The 24,445-nt window shown below is 35.9% G+C and overlaps 1 protein-coding gene and 1 pseudogene across 1 annotated transcript; both read right to left on the bottom strand.

The window, feature by feature from the left end:
* Nucleotides 1-318: 318 nt before the first annotated feature.
* LOC122751640 lies at nt 319-11,908 on the bottom strand (annotated as a pseudogene).
* Nucleotides 11,909-22,873: 10,965 nt separating this feature from the next.
* LOC122735160 (cytochrome c oxidase subunit NDUFA4-like) lies at nt 22,874-23,379 on the bottom strand. Its single transcript, XM_043976501.1, has one exon. The coding sequence runs from the start codon at nt 23,281-23,283 to the stop codon at nt 23,035-23,037; it is 249 nt and encodes an 82-aa protein (XP_043832436.1). The 5' UTR covers nt 23,284-23,379; the 3' UTR covers nt 22,874-23,034.
* Between the last annotated feature and the right edge of the window lie 1,066 nt (nt 23,380-24,445).

Raw genomic sequence — 24,445 nt, 5'->3', positions numbered from 1 at the left:
AATATGCTTCAGCCCGTATTCAGACACCATCAGTTCTTTCTCTTGGGATGGGTTACATTTTTCAACTTAAGTACTTTGGAGTTTTCTTGGATCATTGTATTTCTGAGAGTAGCCAAGTCATTCACATCTGATCATCTTACAATATTGTTACCTTATACACAGTGCATTGCACTTTGCATCATCTCAAGCAAGTCTTTCTAGGTTTTGTTGTTGTTTTTGTTGTTTGTTTGTTTGTTTGTTTTCTAAGAGCATCTTGCTCATCATAACTTTTTAAAAAATTTGTTTTGTATTATTTTATTGAAAGTTCTCAGAGGCTGTTTACTTTTTCTTCTCCACATCCTATTCTGCAGCCTCCTTAGCTCATTTTCCCCAGATGCTGAAGAGATGGGCATTGGCCCAGGCCATTTGAAGACTAGCAAAAGCCTTGAAATTCTTGTCATCTTCAGTAATGATGTGAGCTTTCTTTTTCTTGTAGACATTTCCAATGGGCATAACAGGTCCTATAAGCTGGATTGCCAATTTCATTTCTTCAGCAGAGCTATCTCCCTTCTTGGGTGAAGATGGTTTCCTTGGGAAAAAGATCAGTTTGGACTGATATTCTTTTAACCACTGCACATTTGCCTGGTGAGACTCTGTAGACTTATTTTGGTGATGAGGGTGCACAGAGATACCAATGGTCCATGTCACTTTTTTATGGATTATAGCCACCTGAAGCTCTTCCAAGCTGAATCCTCTACCAGCACATACTTTGGTGTGGTATTGGACAGTTGTGCACCTCACAGTGGGCTGGATAGGACCAGATGCAGGATGAGGAACAATTTGATGGGCCTTTGCTTGATTGGCCTTTCATCTTTTGATCTTCTTGGCTGGCAGGTTAAATCATGTGACGGCTCATCTTTGCCAGTCTTCATGGAAATGGGGCTTCAGAATCATGCCATTTCAGCTGGGTGCTATGGCTGCCCAAACCTCCTCATGGGCATAATAGTCGAACAGAAAGGGCACTCATCATTTCTTATAGAACAATAGTATTCCATTATAATCACATGTCAAATTTTATTGAGCCATTCCCTAATTGATGGGCATCCTCTCAGTTTTGAATTCTTTGCCACCAGATAGAGATGCTATATAGGTTGCATATATAGGTCCTTTAATTTTTTTTTATCTTTTTTTGCATACCAATGTAGCATTGATATTGCTAGGTAAAAGAGTACACATTGGTTTATAGCCCTTTGGACATAGTTCCAAATTCCCCTACAGAATGGTTGAATTAATTTAAAACTGCACCATCTTCGCATTTATGTCTCATGTCTCCATTTGGGCTCTGCTCCCATGGTTCTCATTTTCTCTCCTTTTCTACTATTCTTTTTCATGTTCAAGAATGAAAATGCAATTTAATTAATATGATATCTTTAAGGCATATAAAATAATGTTATATTCCTCATGATAGAAATTGACCACTATAAGAAAAGACTCTTTGTTCCATAGTAATTTCTTATGATAATTTCTTAGGCCTATGGTTGAAAAGGAAGAATAAGGTGGTTACATGGTGAATATTTTTTACTTTCCCCATGCTTAGCATTACAGAAAAAGCTCAATATTTTTTTAAGTATTTTATTATTTTCCAGTTACATACAAGGTTAGCTTTCAACACCTGTCGTCACAGAATTTTTAGTTCCAAATGTTTTTCTCCCAACCTCCCCTCCCTCTATCCTCCCCAAAATGGAAAGCAGTCCTATATAGGTTGTATATGTACATTCATATCAAACACACTTCTACATTAGTCATCCTTTAAAAGAAGAATCACAGAACAAGGGAAAAACATCAAAAGAGAAAGAAAAAACCAATCCTAAAGTAGAAACAGTACAGTTCAATCTGCATTCATAATTCACAATTCTTTTTTCTAGATCTTGAGAACATTTTCTTTCATAAGATCTTTGAAAGTTGTTTGGATTGTTGCACTGCTGAGAAGAGCCAAGTCTATCCCCATTTTTCATCACACAATGTTGCTGTTACTGTGTACAATGTTCTCCTTGTTCTGCTCATCTCACTCAGCATTAGTTTATGCAAGTCCTTCCAGGTTTCTCTGAACTCCTCCTGCTCATCGTTTCTTACGGCACAATAGTATTCCATTACATACCACAACTTCTTTAACCATTACCCTATTGATGGGCATTCCCTCAATTTCCAATTCTTTGCCACCACAAAGAGAGCTGCTATAAACATTTTTGCACATGTCAGTCTTTTTCCCTTTTCTATGGTCTCTTTGGGATATGGACCTAACAGTGCTAGCACTGGATCAAAGGGTATGAATGGTCCCATAACCCTTTGGGCATAGTTCCAAATTGCTCTCCAGAATGGTTGGATCAGTTCACAGCTCTACCAACAATGCATTAGTATTCCAACTTTTCCACAGTTTCTCCAACATTTATTATTTTCTTTTTTATCATATTAGCCAATCTGATAAGTGTGAGGTGGTACCTTAGAGTTGTTTTAATTTGCATTTCTCTGATCAATAGTGATTTAGACCATTTTTCCATATGGCAAAAGATAGCTTTGACTTCTTCATCAGAAAATTGCCTATTCATATCCTTTGACCATTTCTCAATTGGGGAATGACTTGAATTCTTATATATTTGAATTAGCTCCTGATATATTTTAGAAATGAGGCTTTTATCAGAAACACTGGCTGTAAAAATTGTTTCCCAGTTTTCTGCCTCCCTTCTAATTTTAGCTGCATTGCTTCTGTTTGTACAAAAACAAAAGCTCGATATTTCAATACAAATGATTGTGTGATCTGGTATAGCTGGTATAAAATGAGTTAATATTTGTAAAGTGCTTTATATTTCTAACACACTTTATTATTGTCAATGCTACGCAACAGCATGACCTGGAACAACCCTCGGGCTGCAGAAGGCAGTGCAAAGGCAAGTGGTAGACATGAACAGGCTCTAGTATATAGTTAAACAGAAATAACCAGATTAAAGGGTTAAAGGATGTATTCAGATATCTTTACTACACAAAGGGATGACATACTCCAGAGTAGTTCAATTGTATCTTCATGAGATAGAACAAAAGGGGTGGAAGGCCACTAATATGTTGGGAGGACACTTGGTCTGACCTTTGGGCAAAATAATAACCAAATTCATGAAAGATAGGGAAAGATGGATGGATTATTTATTCAAAAATTATTCTGTTCACTCAAATACATAATCAATGAAAGAACCTGTAATAATAACAACAGTAAAAATAACTTTTGTAGTACTTTAAGGAATATTTTCTCCTTTTATCATTTATCCTCACAACAACTGTAGAACATAATTGAATAAACTGAGGCAGACAGAATTTAACTAACTTTCACACAGTCATAGATATAGTAAGATTAAGTCTATATTTGAATTCAGATTTTCTTGACTCTAATCCAATGTTCTAAATCTACTGCACTATGTAGCTACCAATGTGACTGTTTTTAACTGAATTGTTATGTTTTCTCCATGAATTAGCCCAATAGACCAGTCATATCAGAGTGCTACCTATCTGTGAACACTTTTGGATGCCAACAAGTAGTTCTGAGAAGGGAAGATAGTGCTATACTGACAAGGAGATGGAGTTGGATTGGGGCAAGGCAGACTGCAACAATACCATCTCCACAAAATTGAGATACTGCAGCCAATTGTGAATGACAAGAGTCAAAATGTCCAGTCTGCAAACAAAAACAAATGTGCTAAACATAAAAGTATACCTTCTACAGGAGGAGATATAGCTTTTATAGGGGGAAAAAGTTATGTGAAGGAGGAGATTATTGGTGGCCTAGAAAAGCAGATTAATCTGATCATAGAAGTGATTAAACTGCCTATTAAGTATTCTGACCTTTTTGAGGCACTAGGCCTTAACAGAGAAATTATCCCATGCTCCCCTACTTTGTGTATGGGATCACCCTTTGTAGAAATCATGTGCACATTGTATCCTTATCTTGGTATATGGTGGGACATGTTAGTCTATACCTAATTTCTGCCTGTTTTCTATTTTTTTCTAGCAGTTTTTGTCAATTTTTGAGTTTTTATCCCCAAAACATGGATCTTTGAGTTTATCAAACATTAGATTAGTATGGTCACTTGCTACTGTATATTGTGTACTATTTCTTAGTGAGTATCAGATCATTTTGATGGTTATAAATTAGTACTGCAGTTTGAGACCTTGTATACCTAGGCTACTTCCGTCCACATTTTTTCATTAGTTCCCTTTAGATTCTTGACCTTTTGTTCTTCCCAATGTAAATTTATTTGCTACTATGTGAACCTCCAGGCACTGGCAAAATTCTGTTGGCTTGAGCTATGACTAGTCATACTGACTGAAACTTTATTTCATGTCTCAGACCCAGAAATGGTACATCCGTTTATTGGGGAAAGGGCACAAATGGCACAGAGGATATTTCTCGTGGCATGAAAACATTCCCCTCTCCATCACCTTCATGGATGAGGTTGACCTCATTGATTCCTTACAGATGGAAGGTGGCACTCGGTGTCTTTGTATAGAATGGCAAGAGAAGCTACATATAGGGAGAAAAAGATTAGGAGCAGGGTTAGAGTTCAACAGTATTTATGAATTGAGCTGACATAAAGTATGAGGGATCTCTTCAGTCAAAGATACTTTTACTTCAAAGTATAACTTGTAATTGTCTCAACTTTTCCTTTGAAATAATATACATTGTGCACTTAGATTAAGATCAATTTTATATTCATCATACAATAAAACTGACACTAAAGATTGCCAAATAGAATAAAGGAAAGCTCTGAATCCCACTCTGGTTTTAATGATTCAGTCAGCCAATTCATATTGAGAAACAATTGTACATTTAAATTGACAACCACCATGATGACAATGGAAAAGAAAGTTTATACTTACATGTGTTTCATGGGATTTTTAGAATATAAAATACAGAATTTAGTCTTTTGGTTTGTGTAGATAAAACAATGAAAATAATTATACTCAAATGCTTCTTCTGAGGTAGAAATCAATAGAAACACTTTTCTTCCCCATGTCAATATTGTCTCCTTTCACTAAAATACAAACCATATCAATATTTTAAAATAAGTTTTGATATGATTCTTTTGTGTATCTTCCCAACCTAGTAAATGTTGGGTAGTGATTTATGAATTTGCTAGTCCCAACTCTTAAGGAATGTGGTTTGAATTGCTGCAACTGTAGGATTAATTGAATAATATACAAGTCATATGGACATATTCCCATAAGGTAGGTAGAAAAAGACAGGTGCCTATCTTTGGTACACTTACAGATTAACTTGAATATCTATAGAATAATTGATAAATTCATAGATTTAGAATAGGTGAATGCTTTATATTCCATGTAATTTAATGTCCTCATTTTATAGATTAAAAAAAAAGTAAAGGAAAAAAACAGGCGCAGAGAAGTGAAGTTACTTATCTAAGGCCATACAGTCCTTAAGTGTCCAAGGTGGGAATTGAACCTATGTGCTCCTGTCTACAAATCTAGTGTTCTCTCTACTACAATATTCTTCCGGGTGAAAGTATGATGTATATGTAAAAGTTCTCAGAAACTTTGCTCTGTCTAAACAATAATATCCCAAACACTGGATGGTCAAAAGTTTTAGGGGATATTTGGTATTCTACTAAATTAGCTAAACAGAATTAGAGTTTCTTATAAATACAATGATGTCAGGTTAGCAGATGAGGTTAAAACAGGGAATGATAGAAACCATGTGAAGTGAGGGGCTGTCCTCATTTATAATCATTAATCTCTTTAGTTTGTTTTTATCTGCATATTCCATCTTCTACTTGTTTGTAATGAAGTCGCCTTAATTTAAGCATCCTTTCTTATATTTGAGTAAAGGCCCCATTTTCCAAGTTAAGAAATTTTGAATAAATAGAAAACATACTATTTCAGTATTTTGATTAGCATATGTATATTATGAAATTGCTTCCTGCAAAATGTTCCTCAGAAAACATTTAATTAAATGGTTTATCTCTAAGGCTAGGTCTATAAGACACAAATGTAACTGGTTTATTTGAGTAATCAATTACATTATTGGATTATTAGGGTTAAAGGAAGGGGACAAGTTTTTTGCTGAGGTGATCAAATTAACTGATTATCTAGGTTTTCAATCAATATTATTAGACATAGCAATATGAACATATAATCTAAGGGTATAATCTTTCCATTAGAAGTAAGAATGAGGGACAGCTAGGTGGTGCAGTAGATAGAGCACTGGCCCTGGAGTCAGGAGGACCTGAGTTCAAATCCGGCCTCGGACACTTGATACTTACTGGCTGTGTGACCTTGGGGAAGTCACTTAACCCTCATTGCCCAACCAAAAAAATAAAAGAAGTAAGAATGACAGATAAATAGGTAAATGAATATAGGATAATTAATTTAATAATTTAATTTTAGTTTATACATATAATATTTATGCATGGGCTATTTAAAAGAAGATTTAGGGTGCTCATAAATTAAAACAAAGTACAAGCCCCTCTGCTCCTTCCCTCCCCAACAAAAAAAAAATGGAGAGATGTGGCTGTGAAATATTACATATACCAACATTGTTGTGATTGATTTGGTGAAATGTTTTATTTTTCTCTTTCTTTTAAATTTTTTTCATTATTGAAGATAGCTGATAGGATAGTGGAGGAAATTCAAGCAATAAATAAACCATCAAGAATTTATTTAGTGCTTACCATGTAGCAGTTATTGTGCCAAGACTGGTGATACAAAGAAAAGTAAAAATTTAAAAAAAAGTTCCTGCCCTAGAGATATTTGCATAGTAATGGGAGGTAAAATGTAAATAAATAGGCATATATAGGATGGATAGTAGTAGTAGTAGTCACGGGCAACCATGGATCAGTGCCTTGAAGAGCCACAGGCCACAGTATGGCTGTGCAGTCCAATACAGAAGCCGCAGCTCCTGCCACAACAAGAACATCAGAAAACTGTGCTCTCTGTTGCCTATCGGTTCCTGCGTCTCATTTGTTTTTCTTCCTCCCAAGCTTGAAGACCCATCTTAACTGCACGCAAGCTGCTCCTGAGTACTGAATTCCATCAGGCACGGTCCTTGGCCATCTCCTCCCAGCTGCAGGTGTGCATTCCCAGAGCCCTCAAGTCTTGCTTGCATAAATCTCTGTATTGAATCTGGGGACATCCAGCAGGTCTTTGGCCTGGGGCTAACTCGCCATAGAGTAGGTCTTTAGGAATGCTCCTGTCTTGCACGCAGTGCACATGAACAAGCCAGCCCAGCTGTTTTTGTTTCATTAGCGTGTAGATGCTCGGAAGTTGCATGCGTTGGAGAACTTCTGTGTTGGTGATCCTATCTGACTGAGATATGCCAAGGATGCACCGAAGGCAGCGCATGTGGAAGCTGTTAAGCTTCTTCTCTTATCTAGTATATGTAGTCCATGTTTCTCTGCCATACAGTGAGGCACTCAGGACGCATGCTCTATAGACAGCAAATTTGGTTTGTCTTGGGGGCAGCTAGATGGCACAGTGGATAGAGCACCGGCCCTGGAGTCAGGAGTACCTGAGTTCAAACCCGGCCTCAGACATTTAACACTTAACACTTACTAGCTGTGTAACCCTGGGCAAGTCACTTAACCCCAATTGCCTCACTAAAAAAAAAAAAAAATTGGTTCGTCTTGTCAGTTTACTGTTTGCCCAGACACGCTTGGCAAGCTTACCCATGGTTGAAGTAGCTTTCCCAATCCTCTGATTAATCTCAGAATCAAGTGACAAACTGTCACTGACAATAGAGCCAAGATACAAGAATTGGCTTACAACATCCAACTGGCAGCTACCAATGTGTATAAATGGAGGCGACATAGCACTCTGACACATGACTTTTGTCTTTTTAAGATTTATGGTTAGGCCAAAGTCCATGCAAGCTTGGGAGAAGTGATCCATCAAGGTCTGCAATTCACACTCTGAGTGACAGGCAAGTGCAGCATCATCAGTGAAAAGCAGGTCTCTAAGGGTGCTACCTCTCACTCTGGTTTTGGATCTCAGACGTGAAACACTGAACAGGCCTCCGTCCAATCAGGAATGCAGATAGATGCCATCAGTTGACGAACCAAAAGCATGACGCAACAGCCTGGAGAAGAAAATTCCGAACAGAGTGGGAGCAAGCATGCATTCTTGCTTGACTCTGCTGTTTATGCTGAATGCTTCAGAGGTGTTGCCTTCGAACTGTATGACACCCTGCATGTGGTAATGAAAGGAGCAAATGAGGCTATGGAGTTTAGGAGGGTAACCAATTCTCAAGAGAATTTCGAAAAGACCTTCTCTGTTAACCATATCAAATGCTTTGGTCAGGTCTATGAAGGCAATGAAGAGGGGTTTTCTTTGTTCTCTGCCCTTTTCTTGCAGTTGGTGAAGCAAGAAAATCATATCGATAGTTGACCTCCCTGCTCGAAAGCCACATTGCCATTCAGGGTAAACACAGTCAGCAAGTTTACACAGTCTAAGTAAGATGACCTTGGCAAACACTTTCCCAACAACACTGAGAAGTGAAAGTCCTCTGTAGTTGTTACAGTCACTCCTGTCTCCACTGTTCTTATAAACAGTAACTATACGGGCATCATGTATATCCTGTGGCACTTCACCTTCTTTCCAACACAGGCACAACAATTCCTGCAGGGGCTTTTATAGAATGTTTTTAGAGCATTTGATCAATTCAGCTGCGATACCATCTACACCTGGAGCTTTTCCACATCTTAGGGAGCTAATTGCATTATCAAGTTCCTCAAGTGTGGCTACATTGTCCAACTCCTGTAGTATAGTGAAGGACTCCATGATGTTTAAAGCTGATTCTGTGATAGAATTTCTGATGGTGTACAACTCAGAAAAGTGCTCTACCCATCTTTCCATTTGCTTAACTCTATCTGTAATGTACTCTCCAGTGCTGGACTTGAGGGGAGCTGTCTTACTCTGAGTGGGTCTGCAAGCTTTCTTGATGCATTCGTACAATCCTCTGATGTTATCTGTGTCAGCAGCAACCTGTATTTCCTCACTGAGCTCAACCCAATATTCTTTCACACACCGCCTCATGTTTTGCTGAGCATTTCTTCTTGCAGCATGTAGTTTTTGAAGAGCACTTTCATTCGGGGAGCATTTGTATTCAATGATTGCTCTTTGCTTGGCCTCAACGACAGAATTAACTTCACTGCACTTGGCTTCAAACCAGTCATTCGTTTTGCTGGTCCTCTTCCCAAAGACATCAAGAGCAAGTCTGTAAAAACTCTCATGTATCTGTTTCCATTTTTTAGCAGCTGATGTAGCAGAAGAAGACGCTATCAATGCATTATCTTTTTTTAAATTTTTTTAAGTGAAGCAATTGGGGTTAAGTGACTTGCTCAGGGTTACACAGCTAGTAAGTGTCAAGTGTCTGAGGCTGGATTTGAACTCAGGTACTCCTGAATCCAGGGCTGGTGCTTTACCACTGCGCCACCTAGCCGCCCCTGTCAAATATATTTTAATAACTGTATAGAAGCCACTTAATTAAAACACCACAATTTACTCTAGAGTAAACTAAATTCAACCATAAGGGAGTCCAACATTAATTATTAAATGAGATAAGCAAATTTGATTAATCACTTTAGAATAAATTAACATTATGTCCTCTATTATCACAATGCATTAAGCACTTCTAAAAATTATTTTCAAAATCCTTTTAAATTGTTTAAAACTACTTACATTGCTTTACAAGAGCAAAAATTAGTTCATTAGTACAAGTCATATAGTTTTGGAGAAATATTAAAAAGTTACATATAAACAAATTCCTTTTACCTAATGTCTATAAACCAAATATAGGTAATCTACCTATTCAGGAAATTCATAAACTATTCAGGACTGACAAAATTTTAGAATATAATCAATTAGTTATATGGGTAGCTTCAAATGGCTAAAGAATTTTATATATATATATATATATATATATATATATATATATATATATATATATATATATATATTTTCAGTGAGGCAGTTGGGGTTAAGTGACTTGCCCAAGGTCACATAGCTAGTAAGTATTAAGTGTCTGTTGCCGGATTTGAATTCAGGTCCTCCTGAATCCAGGGCTGGTGCTCTATTGACTGTGCTACCTAGCTGTCCCTTAAAGAATGAAATTTAAAGCAAGAGTAAGAATTGAATTACAACTGGTAGAATTAAAAAAATAATTTAAAGAAATTAGATACTTACAAGTGGCAAAATAGGATATTTTTGTTGCCTGCATTTGGTACATAAATCATGTATGTGGAATAATAGAACCAGATGCTAAATGATTATTCATGTTTATCTTGGGAACATGTCTGAGACACTATATCTAAATAGTAGAAAATAATTAACAAATTAATTTTGATACAATTTATTCCTTTATTAGCCTATCATATATTTTGTAAACATTTTTTCTTGTCTCTCTTTGTGAGAATCTTTAAAGAAAAACATCAGTTATTGAATTAAAATGTGTTTTTTTTCTCCAAATCCACCAGGTTCAAACCAATTCAACTCAGTAAACACTCATACTATGCACTGGAGATACAAAGACAGAAACAACATGGTCCTTGCCCTCAAGGACTTTACATTCTACTAATGTAATATCATAAATATATTTTTTTTTTCATGTGAAGGGTTGCCCCTACTTGAAGGGGCAAGAGGATTGCAAGACTTGTGAAAGTCTAGTAGAGAAAAATAGTGGAGCAGCAAATAGAGCACTGGGTTTTAAGTCAAGAAGGTAATAGTTCAAATCCAGCTTTATATACCAGCTAAATGACCAAATTAATTAACTGATTTCTTTAATTTTTCTCAGTTGTAAAATGGAGAAATTAATAGAACCTACCTCCATTTCTTGTGAGGATCAAGTGAGATAACATTTGCAAAGCACTAACCACAATTTCTGGCACATATCAGGCACTATATAAATGATAACTATTATTATAAAACAAATAAAAATTAAAAAAAACTATTATTATCATTACTAGGTAAAAAGCTTTCGAATTATTAAAGTGAAGTATAAATGAGATATATCCTTTTATTATTCCATTCTCATATTGTTTGAAATAGTTCTCAGGGAAACAGCCTGAATACAAGTCATTCTATTATTATTTTACATTCCATGATGTTCACAAAGATAAAATGACTGCTTTTGAGAAATGTTTTTTTAAATAGAGAGTAGTTTCAATAAATACATCTGTAGCACAATTTTTGTCCAGTACAGAATGACAGGGTTTGATATGGACATCTCACCCAATGTGGTTTTGCTTTTTTTTTTTTCAGCTAGGTCTGTATAGTTTGAAATCTTTTCACTCAACATAGGGTATGAGTATTTAGTATAATTACGTGTATTACAAACTTTTTTTCTTGTTTGAATATTGATGTTATATGTTCAGGTCTTTATGGGAAACACTTTTATGAATAATAATGTTTCAATTACATAAAAGATTACATTTTGATTTATCAATGAAATTTTAGGATACATTATCTGTTAGTTTATGAAGGAGGACTAATTTCTGGTGTATAACAACTCATTTGGTGATGTACTTTGAGTCAATTGTTAAGTTATGAATTGTTATCTTCATCATGCTAGTTAAAAATAATAATAGCTAAAATTTATAGAGCATTTCAAGTTTTATAAAGCAATTTACAGATGTTAGCTCATTTTATCTTAACATCCCTGGGAAATGGGTTTTAATATTATCCTCACTTTAAAGATAAAGAAACTCAGAAAGTGAGTGAATTCATAGCTCAGGGTCACATGGCTAGTAAGTGTTTGAGGAATGATTTGAACTCAAGTTTTCCAGACTGCAGCTACTGTGTTCTATCCACTCTGCAACATTACTACCTCATAATCATCATAATTATTACCTTTATCTTCCTCAATGCATATGGCCATACTTAAGCTATTGTAACTCCTGTCAAATCCCTCCTGACATGAAAGGCCTGAAGGCACTTTGTGGGAACTTCTATTTGTCCTACCCATATACTCTGGAAAATTCAATATCTGATGTCCACAGAGCTTAATGGATGAGTAAATTTAATATAAGTCAAGGGAAACATATTTTTATCAGAGCTCATAGAAAAATAACTATATCAGCCAATGATCAACCTTCTTCCGGGAAGCAACATATTAGCAGTCACGATTGAGGTGTCAAATATGTGACAATATAGCACACAATTCTCTCACCTATAGCCCAAACAACATTAAAATATAATTGGAAAAATATTAAACGAAAATATATGATAGAATAAAACATGGATAACGTTAATATGTGATTTCCTAAGTGCAGCAGAGATGGTTATGGATAGTTTCATGGCCCCATGAATTTGACCTCACTCATGGCATACAATGAATGAGAATACTACTATAGATGATAGGTATCAAAACTACCATGAAGTATTTGCTGACTGTTTTATGCCACCCTATTAGACTGTATTTCTTATGAAATTCCAAGGAATAGAACTATTGTTAAGGGGAATTTAGTATCCTTTTCCTGGTAGGATTCATACTGACTGCTTTTTCACAATTCTCCTTTTGGCTTTGAGTTAAATCACCTCCATCTGAATTCTCTTCTGGCCCCCACTATGTGTCCTCCCCATACCCAGAACTTCTTCACGTGTCTCATTATGGCAAGAGTCAAATATACTCAGCTTTTAAGATTACCAGTTTAAGCACCTTTAGGCCCAGACCAATTTGGTCAATTTTAGCCCTTTTTCCCCCTATCCTCTCCAAAGATCTGTTTTGGAACTCAAGATCCAAGTCAAAGTAAGGGAAAGGAAAATAAAACAACCAAACTTCTGTTTCCAAATATATCCCAGGAAGGAGGAAGGTACAAAATTTTAGAGAAAGCCTTCTACACATGTTAAAGGACCTCTTGCAGTCTCTATTAAACTACCATGCATGCTTTATTATTTACTTATTTTTTAAAAATTTTTTTAAGTGAGGCAACTGGTGTTAAGTGACTTGCCCAGGGTCACACAGCTAGTAAGTGTTAAGTGTCTGAGGCCAATTTAAACACAAGTACTCCTGACTCCAGGGCCGGTGCTCTATCCACTGTGAAACCTAGCTACCCCGCATGCATGCTTTATTATGGGAAAGTGTTCTTAATGCTCCCAATTGTTAGCATCTCTTGATACTGTCTCTTGAAATGTCTTTGTATTTTCATGACACATTCACACATACATGCATACATACTTACATATGTATTATGGATAAGTGTGTGTGTGTGATTTCTTAACTTAATCAAGATGGAATTAAGTTATCACACCTAAACAACTCTGATTAAAATATTTTATAAAAGCCTTTTTATTCATTTCTTTAAACTATACATAGCCAATCAAAATACAGAATTAGGACATTTATACAGAATTTGCACTGATGCTATATTGAAAATGCATGCATATATTCTAGTTATGCCTAAAGTCCCAACATCTGTTTATACTATGTTTCCTGAGTACGTTTTACAGTGTTTGCTACATCAGTCAACTCCAAATTCATTTCAATAAACTTGTAACCACACAAGATATGTGAACATTTTTGTGATTCACATATACAATTTTGTCTCTGATGAAAACTAAATAATGTATACTATTCAGGTATTGCTACTTACCATGTCTCCTCTCCAAGAACTGTTGTGTAGGCAATTGTATTAAAGCATTTCAACAATTATTCCTATGGTGAAAAAGAGAAGAAAAGATGTGCTTTGCAACTTAGAGTACCTATTTTGGTACTTCTTTTATATTGAAAACTTTATTTGCAGTATTTTATAAATTGACACATAGGACAACAGACTTGTTCTTGGATTTCCCGTTGTAGACATGATGGAGGTTTCTACCCCCAGATTATTCTGACATGAGAAACCATAGTCCTGGGCTAACTGTACAAATGTGTTCTTCATTGATCAGTGAAGACAAGATGTTTCATATCCTTTTAGGTTAGGTTCATTTAATTTGGAACTTCAAGCAATAATTTGGTTTAAAGATTGGCCCTATCAGAGAACAGAACTGCTCCTAAAACAGATAAATCAAAGGCTACTGCTTCTGCTAAATGAGAAGGGAATTAGAATGACAAACTATACAAAGGATCTCAGTAGACCAAATGAGGCAAAAGGGAGGAGAAAGTAATTTTGATTCTAAAGAGAAAGGCAGAATTTGATTAGCATGGGTTATAAATAGCAATTTAAAAGCACGGTGTAAAATCAGTTCTGCAAAGTGGTAATTTTGCTATATTAAGTTAATTCTCTCTATTTTTTGTCAGATGCCTTTGCTTTAATTCTCTCCAAAACCAGAACTTTTAAAGGTCTCATTTCTTTCTAATGTTCCAACTCTGATTTTCTCAGAAGATTAATGACAGTTCTAAGGAGTTCCCTTGAAAGATTTCCAGCATTGTAATTGCTAAATAGAAATACACATTTTCACTTTCCTTAATTGATGCACACTAGGTTAATCAAATGCAATAACTTTATGTGACTATTATGTGAAAGACACTAAATACCTATGCCATGACAATTAATACAATATGATCATTTAAAAAAATAATTTGTCTGAAACACTGTCCATCTCTAAAATTCCCCTTTACTTTTTTGTTTGTTTGTTTTTGTTTTTGTTTTTTTTTTTTTGCAGGGCAATGGGGGTTAATTGACTTGCCCAGGGTCACCCAGCTAGTAAGTGTCAAGTGTCTGAGGCTGAATTTGAACTCAGGTCCTCCTGAATCCAGGGCTGGTGCTTTATCCACTGCGCCACCTAGCTGCACCCCACTTTATGTTTTAAAAATACAGATAAGCCATTTCTCCAAATTTCCCTGCCATTTAAAAGCTGTTATATAATTATATTCATTTATTATTCTCAATCATCCTTTTCCATATGCTTCCCCAATGATATTTCCTAAAATAAATTTAAAATAAAATAAATAAATGCATGAATCTTAACATAAATTTAGAGGTGAAAAGATAATAAATTATCAGGAAGAAGTAAGATGTAATGTTTTAAAGTAGAAAACAAATGGCATTATTTTACAATAAAGAAGAGATGTCCAAATATTTTGCTTTGACCAAAATTAATAAACAATATATCTATGAGGTAGAATCAAAGAATATGGCTATCATCTTCCTTTGTCATTTCAACTAACACTCCAGATGGATCAAAAGAAAATGGAGTATAGGCTGGAGCACAGTATTTTATAAGCTGTAGTATCTGAATTGTTCTTTCTTGAGGAAGCAAGGTTTTGCACTGGTTAAAATACTACAGAAAAGACATGATTTATTTTCCTTCTATTAGATATGATAGATTGGGTCAGTGGGGTGGAGGACAATGAAGTTGCCCCTTGTTTAGCTATTATTTATTGCACTCATTTGTGTATCAAGCTGGAAAAAATCTTAGGAATAATTTGGACTTTATAGCATGACCCTCCGCACAACTTCCCAGTATTTCTATCACAAGGACATCTCGTGAGTTTTATACAAGCATGATTTATAGAAAGGATTTAAAGTGAGAATGGAAGAAATGTATACTGAGATAGACAAACCAGAGCTACCTTGCTAATATTTAAACTTTTAGTTGCTTTTTAAGTAAAACTTATAATCATTTGGACATTTTTACCTTGTCTCATATCTTGCACAGGCAAAAGTTTCTGACATTTCATAGTAAAAAAATAAGCTTTGTTAATTATGAGGAGCTCCAGTGGATTCCAGCTTTTTGGCTCACAGGAATTTGCAAGCATCAGGACTTCTATGATGATTTTAAATTTATCAATTTTATGTTTAGCAAAGTATCTTCGTGTTTACCAAAGTATCTTGACCAATATCCTTGTTCAGGATTATCTTCTGTTGTCCCTGGTAGGCTCCATGAGACCTATTGCCACTGAGGAATTTTGCTGTCAAATATTGTAATTTGATCTTTTCTTTTTTATAAGTAAAAAGGAAATGAGGAAGGAAGGAAGGAAGGAAGGAAGGAAGGAAGGAAGGAAGGAAGGAAGGAAGGAAGGAAGGAAGGGCCTCTTTCCACCATCTTGCAATACTGCCACCATGGTGCACATGAATGTCCTGGGAGATGCTCTCAAAAGCATCAAGAATGCAGAAAAACAAGGAAAACACCAGGTTTTCATTGGGCTGTGTCGAAAGTAATCTTCAGGTTCTTAACTGTCATGATGAAGCATGGTTACATTGAGGAATTTTAAATCATCGATGATCACAGAGCAGGAAAAATTGTTGTGAACCTCACAGGCAGATTAAACAAGTGTGGTGTAATCAGCCTCAAATTGGATGTTCAACTGAAAGATATGGAAAAGTGGCAGAATAATCTGCTACCATCCTGTCAGTTTCAGTTCATTGTGCTTACAACTTCAGTTGGCATCATGGACCATGAGGAAGCAAGACAGAAACATGCAGGAGGAAAAATTCTGGTATTCTTTTACTAAGGGTGTAAAACATACATACAAATAAAATTCTCCAATGGAAAAAAAAAGAAGGAAGGAAAGAAGGAAAAAAGTATTTCATGATCCTGTTGTTCTAATATTTATCAAAACCTGTGGTCTTGTGAGTGGGATTTTTCTCTACCACTTAGATACAAGTGATACAAGTGATGTGGATACATATGCATGTTTTTATCTATACTCTGAGGCCATTGCTTTTCTCTTAGGACCTGTAAAGAGTATTTCATCACTAGTTTTATAGATTTGTGATTGGCCATTGCAAGTGATCAGAATTTCAAAGTCTTTCATAGTGGTTTGTGTTTACAACATTGTTGTTATTGTATAATTATTCCGATTCTGATGATTTACTTCTGTATGAGTTCATATAAGTCCTCCCAAGTTTCTCTATTCTTTTCATAATTTCTTATACCATTCTCTTATATTCATATTACATAAATGTTAAGATATTATCCAATTAATGTGTAGTCTCTTAGTTTTCAGTTTTTACCACAACAAAAATTACTACTTCATATAGCCATATGTGTATTTTATGGACATATGCCTAAATATATTACATAATTGATAAAAAAGATGACATGAGAGTAGACAGCACACTCTATTAAGCCCTTTCTTCATCTTGCTACATTAGAGAATTCATGGAATTTCCCTTTGGATGATATCTGCAACTCTCCTCTTTTGGTTGAGCTGTTACCTCCTTCCCAATGGGAAAACTCTTTAACTCAGTATTGTCTGGTATATATTCTTCTATGCACAAGTTCTCTGATTTCTCTTTTACTACTTAGTTAGAAATGGGTTTCTTTGCCACCTATTTAAGTGCATTTGTTGTGGAACTCATATTTTGGGGGAAGGTAGAAAAAACTTGGATGTAAAACATGCATAACCATGTTGCCCATTAAGAAATAACAGTCATTAATTGGTCAGTAGGAATAGGGTGAAAGAAGGGGAAAAAAGAGTATAAACAAAGGGGAAAAGAGGATGGAGGGAAATAAACAGTTCATAATCTTAACTGAATGTGAATGGGATGAACTCTGCCATAAAAGGGAAGTGAATAGCAGAGTGGATTAAAAATCAAAATCCTACAAGAAACATATTTATAACCAAGAGATATACACAGGGTAAAGGTAAAACGCTGGAGCAGAACACTTTATGCTTCAGCTGAAGTAAAAACAGCAGGGGTAGCAATCCTTATCTCAGACAAAGCACAGGCAAAAATAGATCTCATTAAAAGAGATAAGGAAAAAAACTACATCTTCCTAAAAGATATGATATATAATGAAGTAATATCAATACTAAACATGTATGCACCAAGTGTTATAGCATCCAAATTCTTAGGGGAGAAGTTAAATGAGTTACAAGAGGAATTAGACAGTAATACTATACTAGTAGGGGATCTGAATCTCCCCCTCTCAGAATTAGATAAACCTAGCCACAAAATAAATAAGAAATAAATTAAAGAGGTGAATAGAATATTAGGAAAGTTAGAAATGATAGATATCTGGGGAAAACTGAATGGGGATAGAAAGAAATATACCTTTTTCTCAGCAGTACATGGCACATATTCAAAAATTGACCATGTTTTAGGGCCCCCAAACCCTCATAGTCAAATGTAGAAAGGCAGAAATAGTAAGTGCATCCTTCTCAGATCATAATGCAATAAAAGTTACATGTAATAAAGAGCCATGGAAAGGTAAAGTGAAAATTAATTGGAAACTAAATAATCTCATTCTAAAGAATGAGTGGGTCAAACAACAAAACATAGAAACAATCAATAACTTCATCAAAGATAATGACAATAATGAGACAACATACCAAAACCTATGGGATACAGCCAAAGCAATGCTTTGGGGAATTTTTATATTTCGAAATGCTTGAATGAATAAAACAAAGAGGAGAGCAATGAATTGTGCATGCAACTAAAAAAGGTAGAAAAAGAACAAATTAAAGCTCCCCAACTAAATACTAAATTAAAAATCCTGAAAATCAAGTGTGAAATTAATAAGATTTAAAGCAAGAAAACTATAGAATTAATCAATAAAACTAAGAGTTGGTTTCATGAGAAAACCAATAAAATAGATAAACCTTTGTTTAATTTGATTTTTAAAAAAGAAAGAAGGAAAACAAATTACCAGTATCAAAAATGAAAAGGGGGATTTCACCACTAATGAAGTGGAAATTAAAGCAATAACTAGGAGCTATGTTCCCCAACTGTATGCCAACAAATTTGACAATCGAAATCAAATGGATGAATATTTATAAAAATTACAAATTGCTCAGGTTAACTGAAGAGGAAATAGAATCCTTAAATAGTCCCATTTTAGAAAAAAATTGAACAAGCCTTTAATGAACTCCCTAAGAAAAAAGCTCCAGGCTTAGGTACAAGTCAATTCTACCAAATATTTAAAGAACAATTAATCCCAATACTATATATAAACTATATGGAAAAATAGGTGTAGAAGGAGTTCTATCAAATTCCTTTTATGACACAAATATTATGTTGATTCCTAAACCAGGCAAAGCCAAAACAGAGAAAGAAAATTACAGACCAATTTCCCTAATGAATATTGAAGCTAAAATTGTTAAAAAAAAAAATTACCAAGGAGATTACAGCAAGTGATCACCATGATAATACGCAGTGACCCAGTGGAATTTATACCAGGAATGCAAGGCTGGTTCAACATTAAAAAAAAAAATATTGATATAATCAACTGCATTAAATAACAAAACTAACCCAAACCATATGATTATCTCAATGGATGCCGAGAAAGTATTTGACAAAACACAGCTCATTCCTGAAAAAAATGCTAGCGAGCATAGGAGTAAGTGGAGCTTTCTTTAAAATCATAAGCAGTATGTACCTAAAACCAGCTCCAAACAAGATATGTAGTGGGGATAAGTTAGAGGCATTCACAATAAGATTAGGATTGAAACAGGGATGTACATTATCACTTCTATTATATAATATTGTAATAGAAATATTAACTTTAGCAATAAAAGAAGAAAGGGGAATTAAAGGAATTAGAATATGCGAGGATGAAACAAAACTTTCATTCTTTGTAGATGATATGATAGAGAATCCTAAAGAATCAATTAAAAACTGCTTGAAACAATTAACAACTTTAGTAAAGTTGAAGGATACAAAATAAACCCACAAAAAGCATCAGTATTGATATACATGACCAACAAAGCTGAGCAGCAAGAGTTAGAAAGATAAATTCTATTTAAAGCAAAGGTAGAAAATATAAAATACTTGGGAGTCTCCCTGCCAAGACAAACATAGGAACACTATACACACAATTACAAAACATTTTTCACACAAATAAAATGAGATATAGATATACATATGCATATATATATACATATATATAATTGGAAAAAATATCAGTTGTCATGGATAGGCTGAGCTAATATAATAAAAATGACAATTCAACTGAATTAATTTGCCTATTCAGTGCCATACGAATCAGATTACCTAAAAATTATTTTATAGAGTTAGAAAAAATAATAACAAAACTCATCTAGAAAAACAAAAAGTCAAGAATATCAAGGGAACCAATAAAAAAAATGCACAGAATGGTGGGCTAGCCATACCAAATTTAAAGGTATGCTATAAAGTTGCAGTCATCAAAGCTATTTGGTACTGGCTAAAGAATAGAATGGTGGATCATTGGAATACATTAGGCATAGGAGACACAGTAGTAAATGACCATAGTAATCTACTGTTTCATAAACACAAAGACTCCAGTTTCTGGGAGAGGACATCAGTATTTGACAAAAACTTCTGGGAAAACTGGGAAATAGTATGGCAGAAAATAGGCATAGACTAATATCTTATACCTTATACAAAAATAAGGTCAAAATGGATTCAATATTTAGACATAAAGGCTGATAATATAGGTAAATTATGAGAGTAATGAAAAGTTTACCTCTCAGATCTATGGAGAGGAAAACAATTTATGTCCAAACAAGAGATAGAGAATTTTATGAAAAGCAAGATGGAAGACTTTGTTTACAATAAATTAAAAAGGTTTTGTAGAAACAGAAGCAAGGCAGCCAAAATTAGAAGGGATGCAGAAAACTAGGAAACAAGTTTTACATTCAGCATTTCTAATATAGGCCTTATTTCTAAAATATATATGGAACTAAATCAAATTTATAAGAACCCAAGTCATTCCCCACTTGAGAAACGGTCAAAGCAGGTGACCAGGCAGTTTTCTGATGAAGAAATCAAAGCTATCTATTGCCGTATGGAAAAGTGCTCTAAATCACTATTGATTTGAGAAATGCAAATTAAAACAACTCTGAGATACCACATCACACCTATCAGATTGGCTAATATGCCAAAAAAGGAAAATAATAAATGGTGCAGAAGCTGTAGAAAAATTGGAACACTAATGCATTGTTGGTGGAACTGTGAATTGATCCAACCATTCTGGAGAGCAATTTGGAGCTGTGCCCAAAGGGCTATGGGACTTTTCACACCATTTGACACATTGCTACCAAAGTGCCAGATCTGTATCCCAAAGAGACTAAAAAAAGGGAAAAAGACTGACAGGTACAAAAATGTTTTTAGCAGTTCTCTTTGTGGTGGCAAAGAATTGGAAATTGAGGGAATGCCCATCAATGGGGGAATGGTTAAAGAAGTTGTGGTATATGAATATAACAGAATACTATTGTGCTGTAAGAAATGATGAGCAGGGGTTAAAAAAAATACAAATTACAACAAAACAAAACAAAACCGAGAGCCGTCTAATGCACATAAGAACAAAGTGAGACTATTTTTCAACAAAAGAGTCAATTGCAATCACCTGCTGATCTGGCTGAACAGCTCAGTGCACAGTCCAGACACAGCCAGGAACAGATAGTGAGTGCTTCTAGTGCTTGTCAGAGTCTTCAGTGCCAGCAGCTTCTGAGGCTCCAATCACAGACTGATGAGGGCTTTTGGAGATAGGCTGGGTGAAATGGAGGCGGTCTCTGCTGCACTTGGGGTGAAGCGCCCTGGTTCTGAACCAGTGGGCTGAATCAAGTGGTGGTGGCCCAGTGGAGGAGGGGCAGAGGCACGCCAAGCTTCTGAACATAGAGAATCAGAGTTCAATCAGACTTCTGTTTCCAGGTCAAAGAGAAAGTAGTCATTGTTACTCACAGGCCAGGCAGGCTGAGAAGAAGCCCAATCACTCCCTGTGCCTCGATGTAGCTCAAACAGTGTCTCCTGGAAGCAGCACTACACTTTAAGGAGTTAAAAGCCACGAAATAGCTGGCCAAGATGAGAAAGCATCAAACCATCACAAACTTCTTTGGGGGAAAGGTAGACCACAATACACCCTCAAAAGAAGATAATAACAGGGTCAAAACTCCAACATTCAAAGTTTCCAAGAAAAATATGAATTGGTCTCAGGCTATGGAAGCACTGAAAAGGGACTTTGAAGAGAAAGTAGGAGAAATAGAAGGAAGATTTAGAGAGATGGAGGAAAGAATGGAAAGAGAAATGAGAGCAATGAAGGAAAGTCATGAGAAAAAAGCTAACAGTTTGAAAAGCCAAATGGGAAAAGAAATAGAAAAGCTCTCTCAAGAAAATAATTGCCTAGGGGCAGCTAGGTGCTGCAGTGGATAAAGCACCAGCCCTGGATTCAGAAGGACCTGAGTTCAAATCTGGCCTCAGACACGTGAAACTTCCTAGCTGTGTGACCCTGGGCAAGTCACTTAACCTTCATTGCCCCACCAAAACAAACAAAAAACAAATAAATAAAAACAAACAAACAAACAAAAACAAGGGAAAATAACCCTAAGATTTAGGGTTGAATAAATGGAAGCTAGTGACCTTTGGAGAAATCAAGACACAGTAAAGCAAATCCAACTGAATAAAACAATAGAGGGCAATATGAAATAACTCCTTGGAAAAACAGCTGACCTGGAAAAAAGCCAGGAGAGATAATTTGAAAATAATTGGAATACATGAAAACCATGACCAAAACAAGAGCTTAGAAACCATCCTCCAAGAGATTGTTAGGGAAAATTGTCCTGATATTCTAGAAACAGAAGCTAAAATTGACATTGAAAGAATCCAGCAATCACCTCCTGAAAGAAATCCCCAAAGGAAAACCTCCAGGAATATCATAGCCAAATTCCAGAGCTCCTAGGGCAAGGATAAAATACTGCAAGCAGCTAGAAAAAGGAATTCAAATACTGTGGAGCTCCAAAAAGGAAAAAAAAAAAAACAGGATCTAGCAGCATATACATTAAAGGAACAGAGGGCATGGAATATGATATTGCAGAGGGCAAAGGAACTGGGACTGCAGCCAAGAATCATGTACCCAGCAAAACGGAGTATAATCTTTCAGAGGAAAAGGTGGGACTTCAATGAAAAAGAGGAATTTCAGGCATTTGTGATGAAAAGCTAAGTTCATTGTGATGAACTTAATGGAAAATTTGACTTTCTTTTTTTTTTTTTTCGTTTCACATTTTTATTTGCATGTTAAACTCAACATGATTTCATGCAACATGAGGGGAAAATCAAGCATTTCCTAATCTTGTGGAGCACTGTGCGGATGGCTTTTGGAAGACCTTCATTCTCAGCAGCTGGGAAAAACCATTTTCACTTAGAATTCTGGGCCTTCTTTCTTCAGTTTGCTATAATCCATGTTTACTGAGTAGAACTTGTACTGATCAGTGGGATTCATTTTGTTCCAAGGCTCTGGGTTATTCTTTCTGTCCCAACTGACGTCGGGATTGAAGAGTGCCAGGCGCATGACATACAGAGTTGCCCCGGTGCCCCCAGCTCCGATGAATATGAACAGGGTGATCAAGCTTGGGTGCTTCTTGGCCTGGTTGAGGATCATTCGAAGCATGGCGGCGGCTGCGGGACTCGGAGGCTGAGGTCGCTGCTGCGCTCGCGTCTCGGAGCCCAATGTCACTGCGGAGGAGAAGGGGGAGGAGCAGGAGGCTGGGCGAAAATTTGACTTTCAAATACAAGACCCTGGAGAAGCATAGAAAGGTAAACAGGAAAAAGAAATCATGAGGGATATTAGAAGATCAAACTGTTTTCATTCCTACATGGAAACATAATACTTCAAACTCATAAGAACTTTCTCAGTAAGGAATTCACAGAAGAGACAGATTTTAACTGAATATGAAGGAATGGTATCTGTTAAGTATTTATGTTTTGTTCTTTGTGAGGCAAACAGAGTGGGGTATCTTGTGTCTGGAACTGGATTTGGGCTTCAGGCCTCTTGGGTTGGTGCTTTATCAACTGTGCCACCTAACTAACCCATAATGATATCTTTAAAATAGGGTTAAAGTATAGGAGGAATAGACTGAGGAAAGAGGAACAGGAGAGATTGTCTGGGGAGAGGTTGTTCACATGAAGGAAACAGGAAAAAAGCTTATAGAGGAGAGGAGAAGAGGGGGAAGGAGTTGGGGAGTGAGTGAACCTTAGTATCATCAGAATTGGCTCAAAGGGGAAATAACATACACATTCAAGTGTGTATAGTAATATATTTTTGCCCTGAGGGAGGGGAAGGACATAAGGGGGGAGAGAAGGAAAGGATTGAATGGCAGATTGGGGGAGAGAGCAGTAAAAAGCAAAACACTTTCAAGGAAGATGAAGATGTTCTGCATTACTGCACAAGTATGACATATTGAATTGCTTGATTTCATAGGGAGGGTTGAAGAGGGAGGGAGGAAGAAAAATTTAGAACACAGAATTAGCTCAAAGACCTTAATCTCATCAGAGTGGGTTTAAGGAGGGAATAACATTCACACCCAGTTGGGAGGAGTAATCTATTTAACCCTACAGGAAAGTAGGAGGGGAAGAAGATAAGGAGGGAAGGGTGAAAAAAGGGAGTGTAGAGTGAGGGAGGGGTCAATCAAAAGTAAAACACTTTTGAGGAGCAATAGGCTAAAAGAAGATAGAAAATACAGTGTATCTCATTGGAAGGGAATAGGATAGGGAAATAGTTATGATGGTTGTTTATAATAGAAAAACATATGGTACCTACTTTGCTGGACTAA

This window comes from Dromiciops gliroides, chromosome 1 (genome assembly GCF_019393635.1).
Source record: "Dromiciops gliroides isolate mDroGli1 chromosome 1, mDroGli1.pri, whole genome shotgun sequence".
NCBI lineage: Eukaryota > Metazoa > Chordata > Mammalia > Microbiotheria > Microbiotheriidae > Dromiciops > Dromiciops gliroides.
The sequence above is the reverse complement of the archived record's forward strand: the minus strand, read 5'-3'. Positions and strand labels throughout refer to the sequence as shown.

Bases quoted from the DNA above. Each gene is read 5' to 3' on its own strand.
- LOC122735160 (XM_043976501.1), bottom strand. From the start codon at position 23,283: ATGCTTCGAATGATCCTCAACCAGGCCAAGAAGCACCCAAGCTTGATC.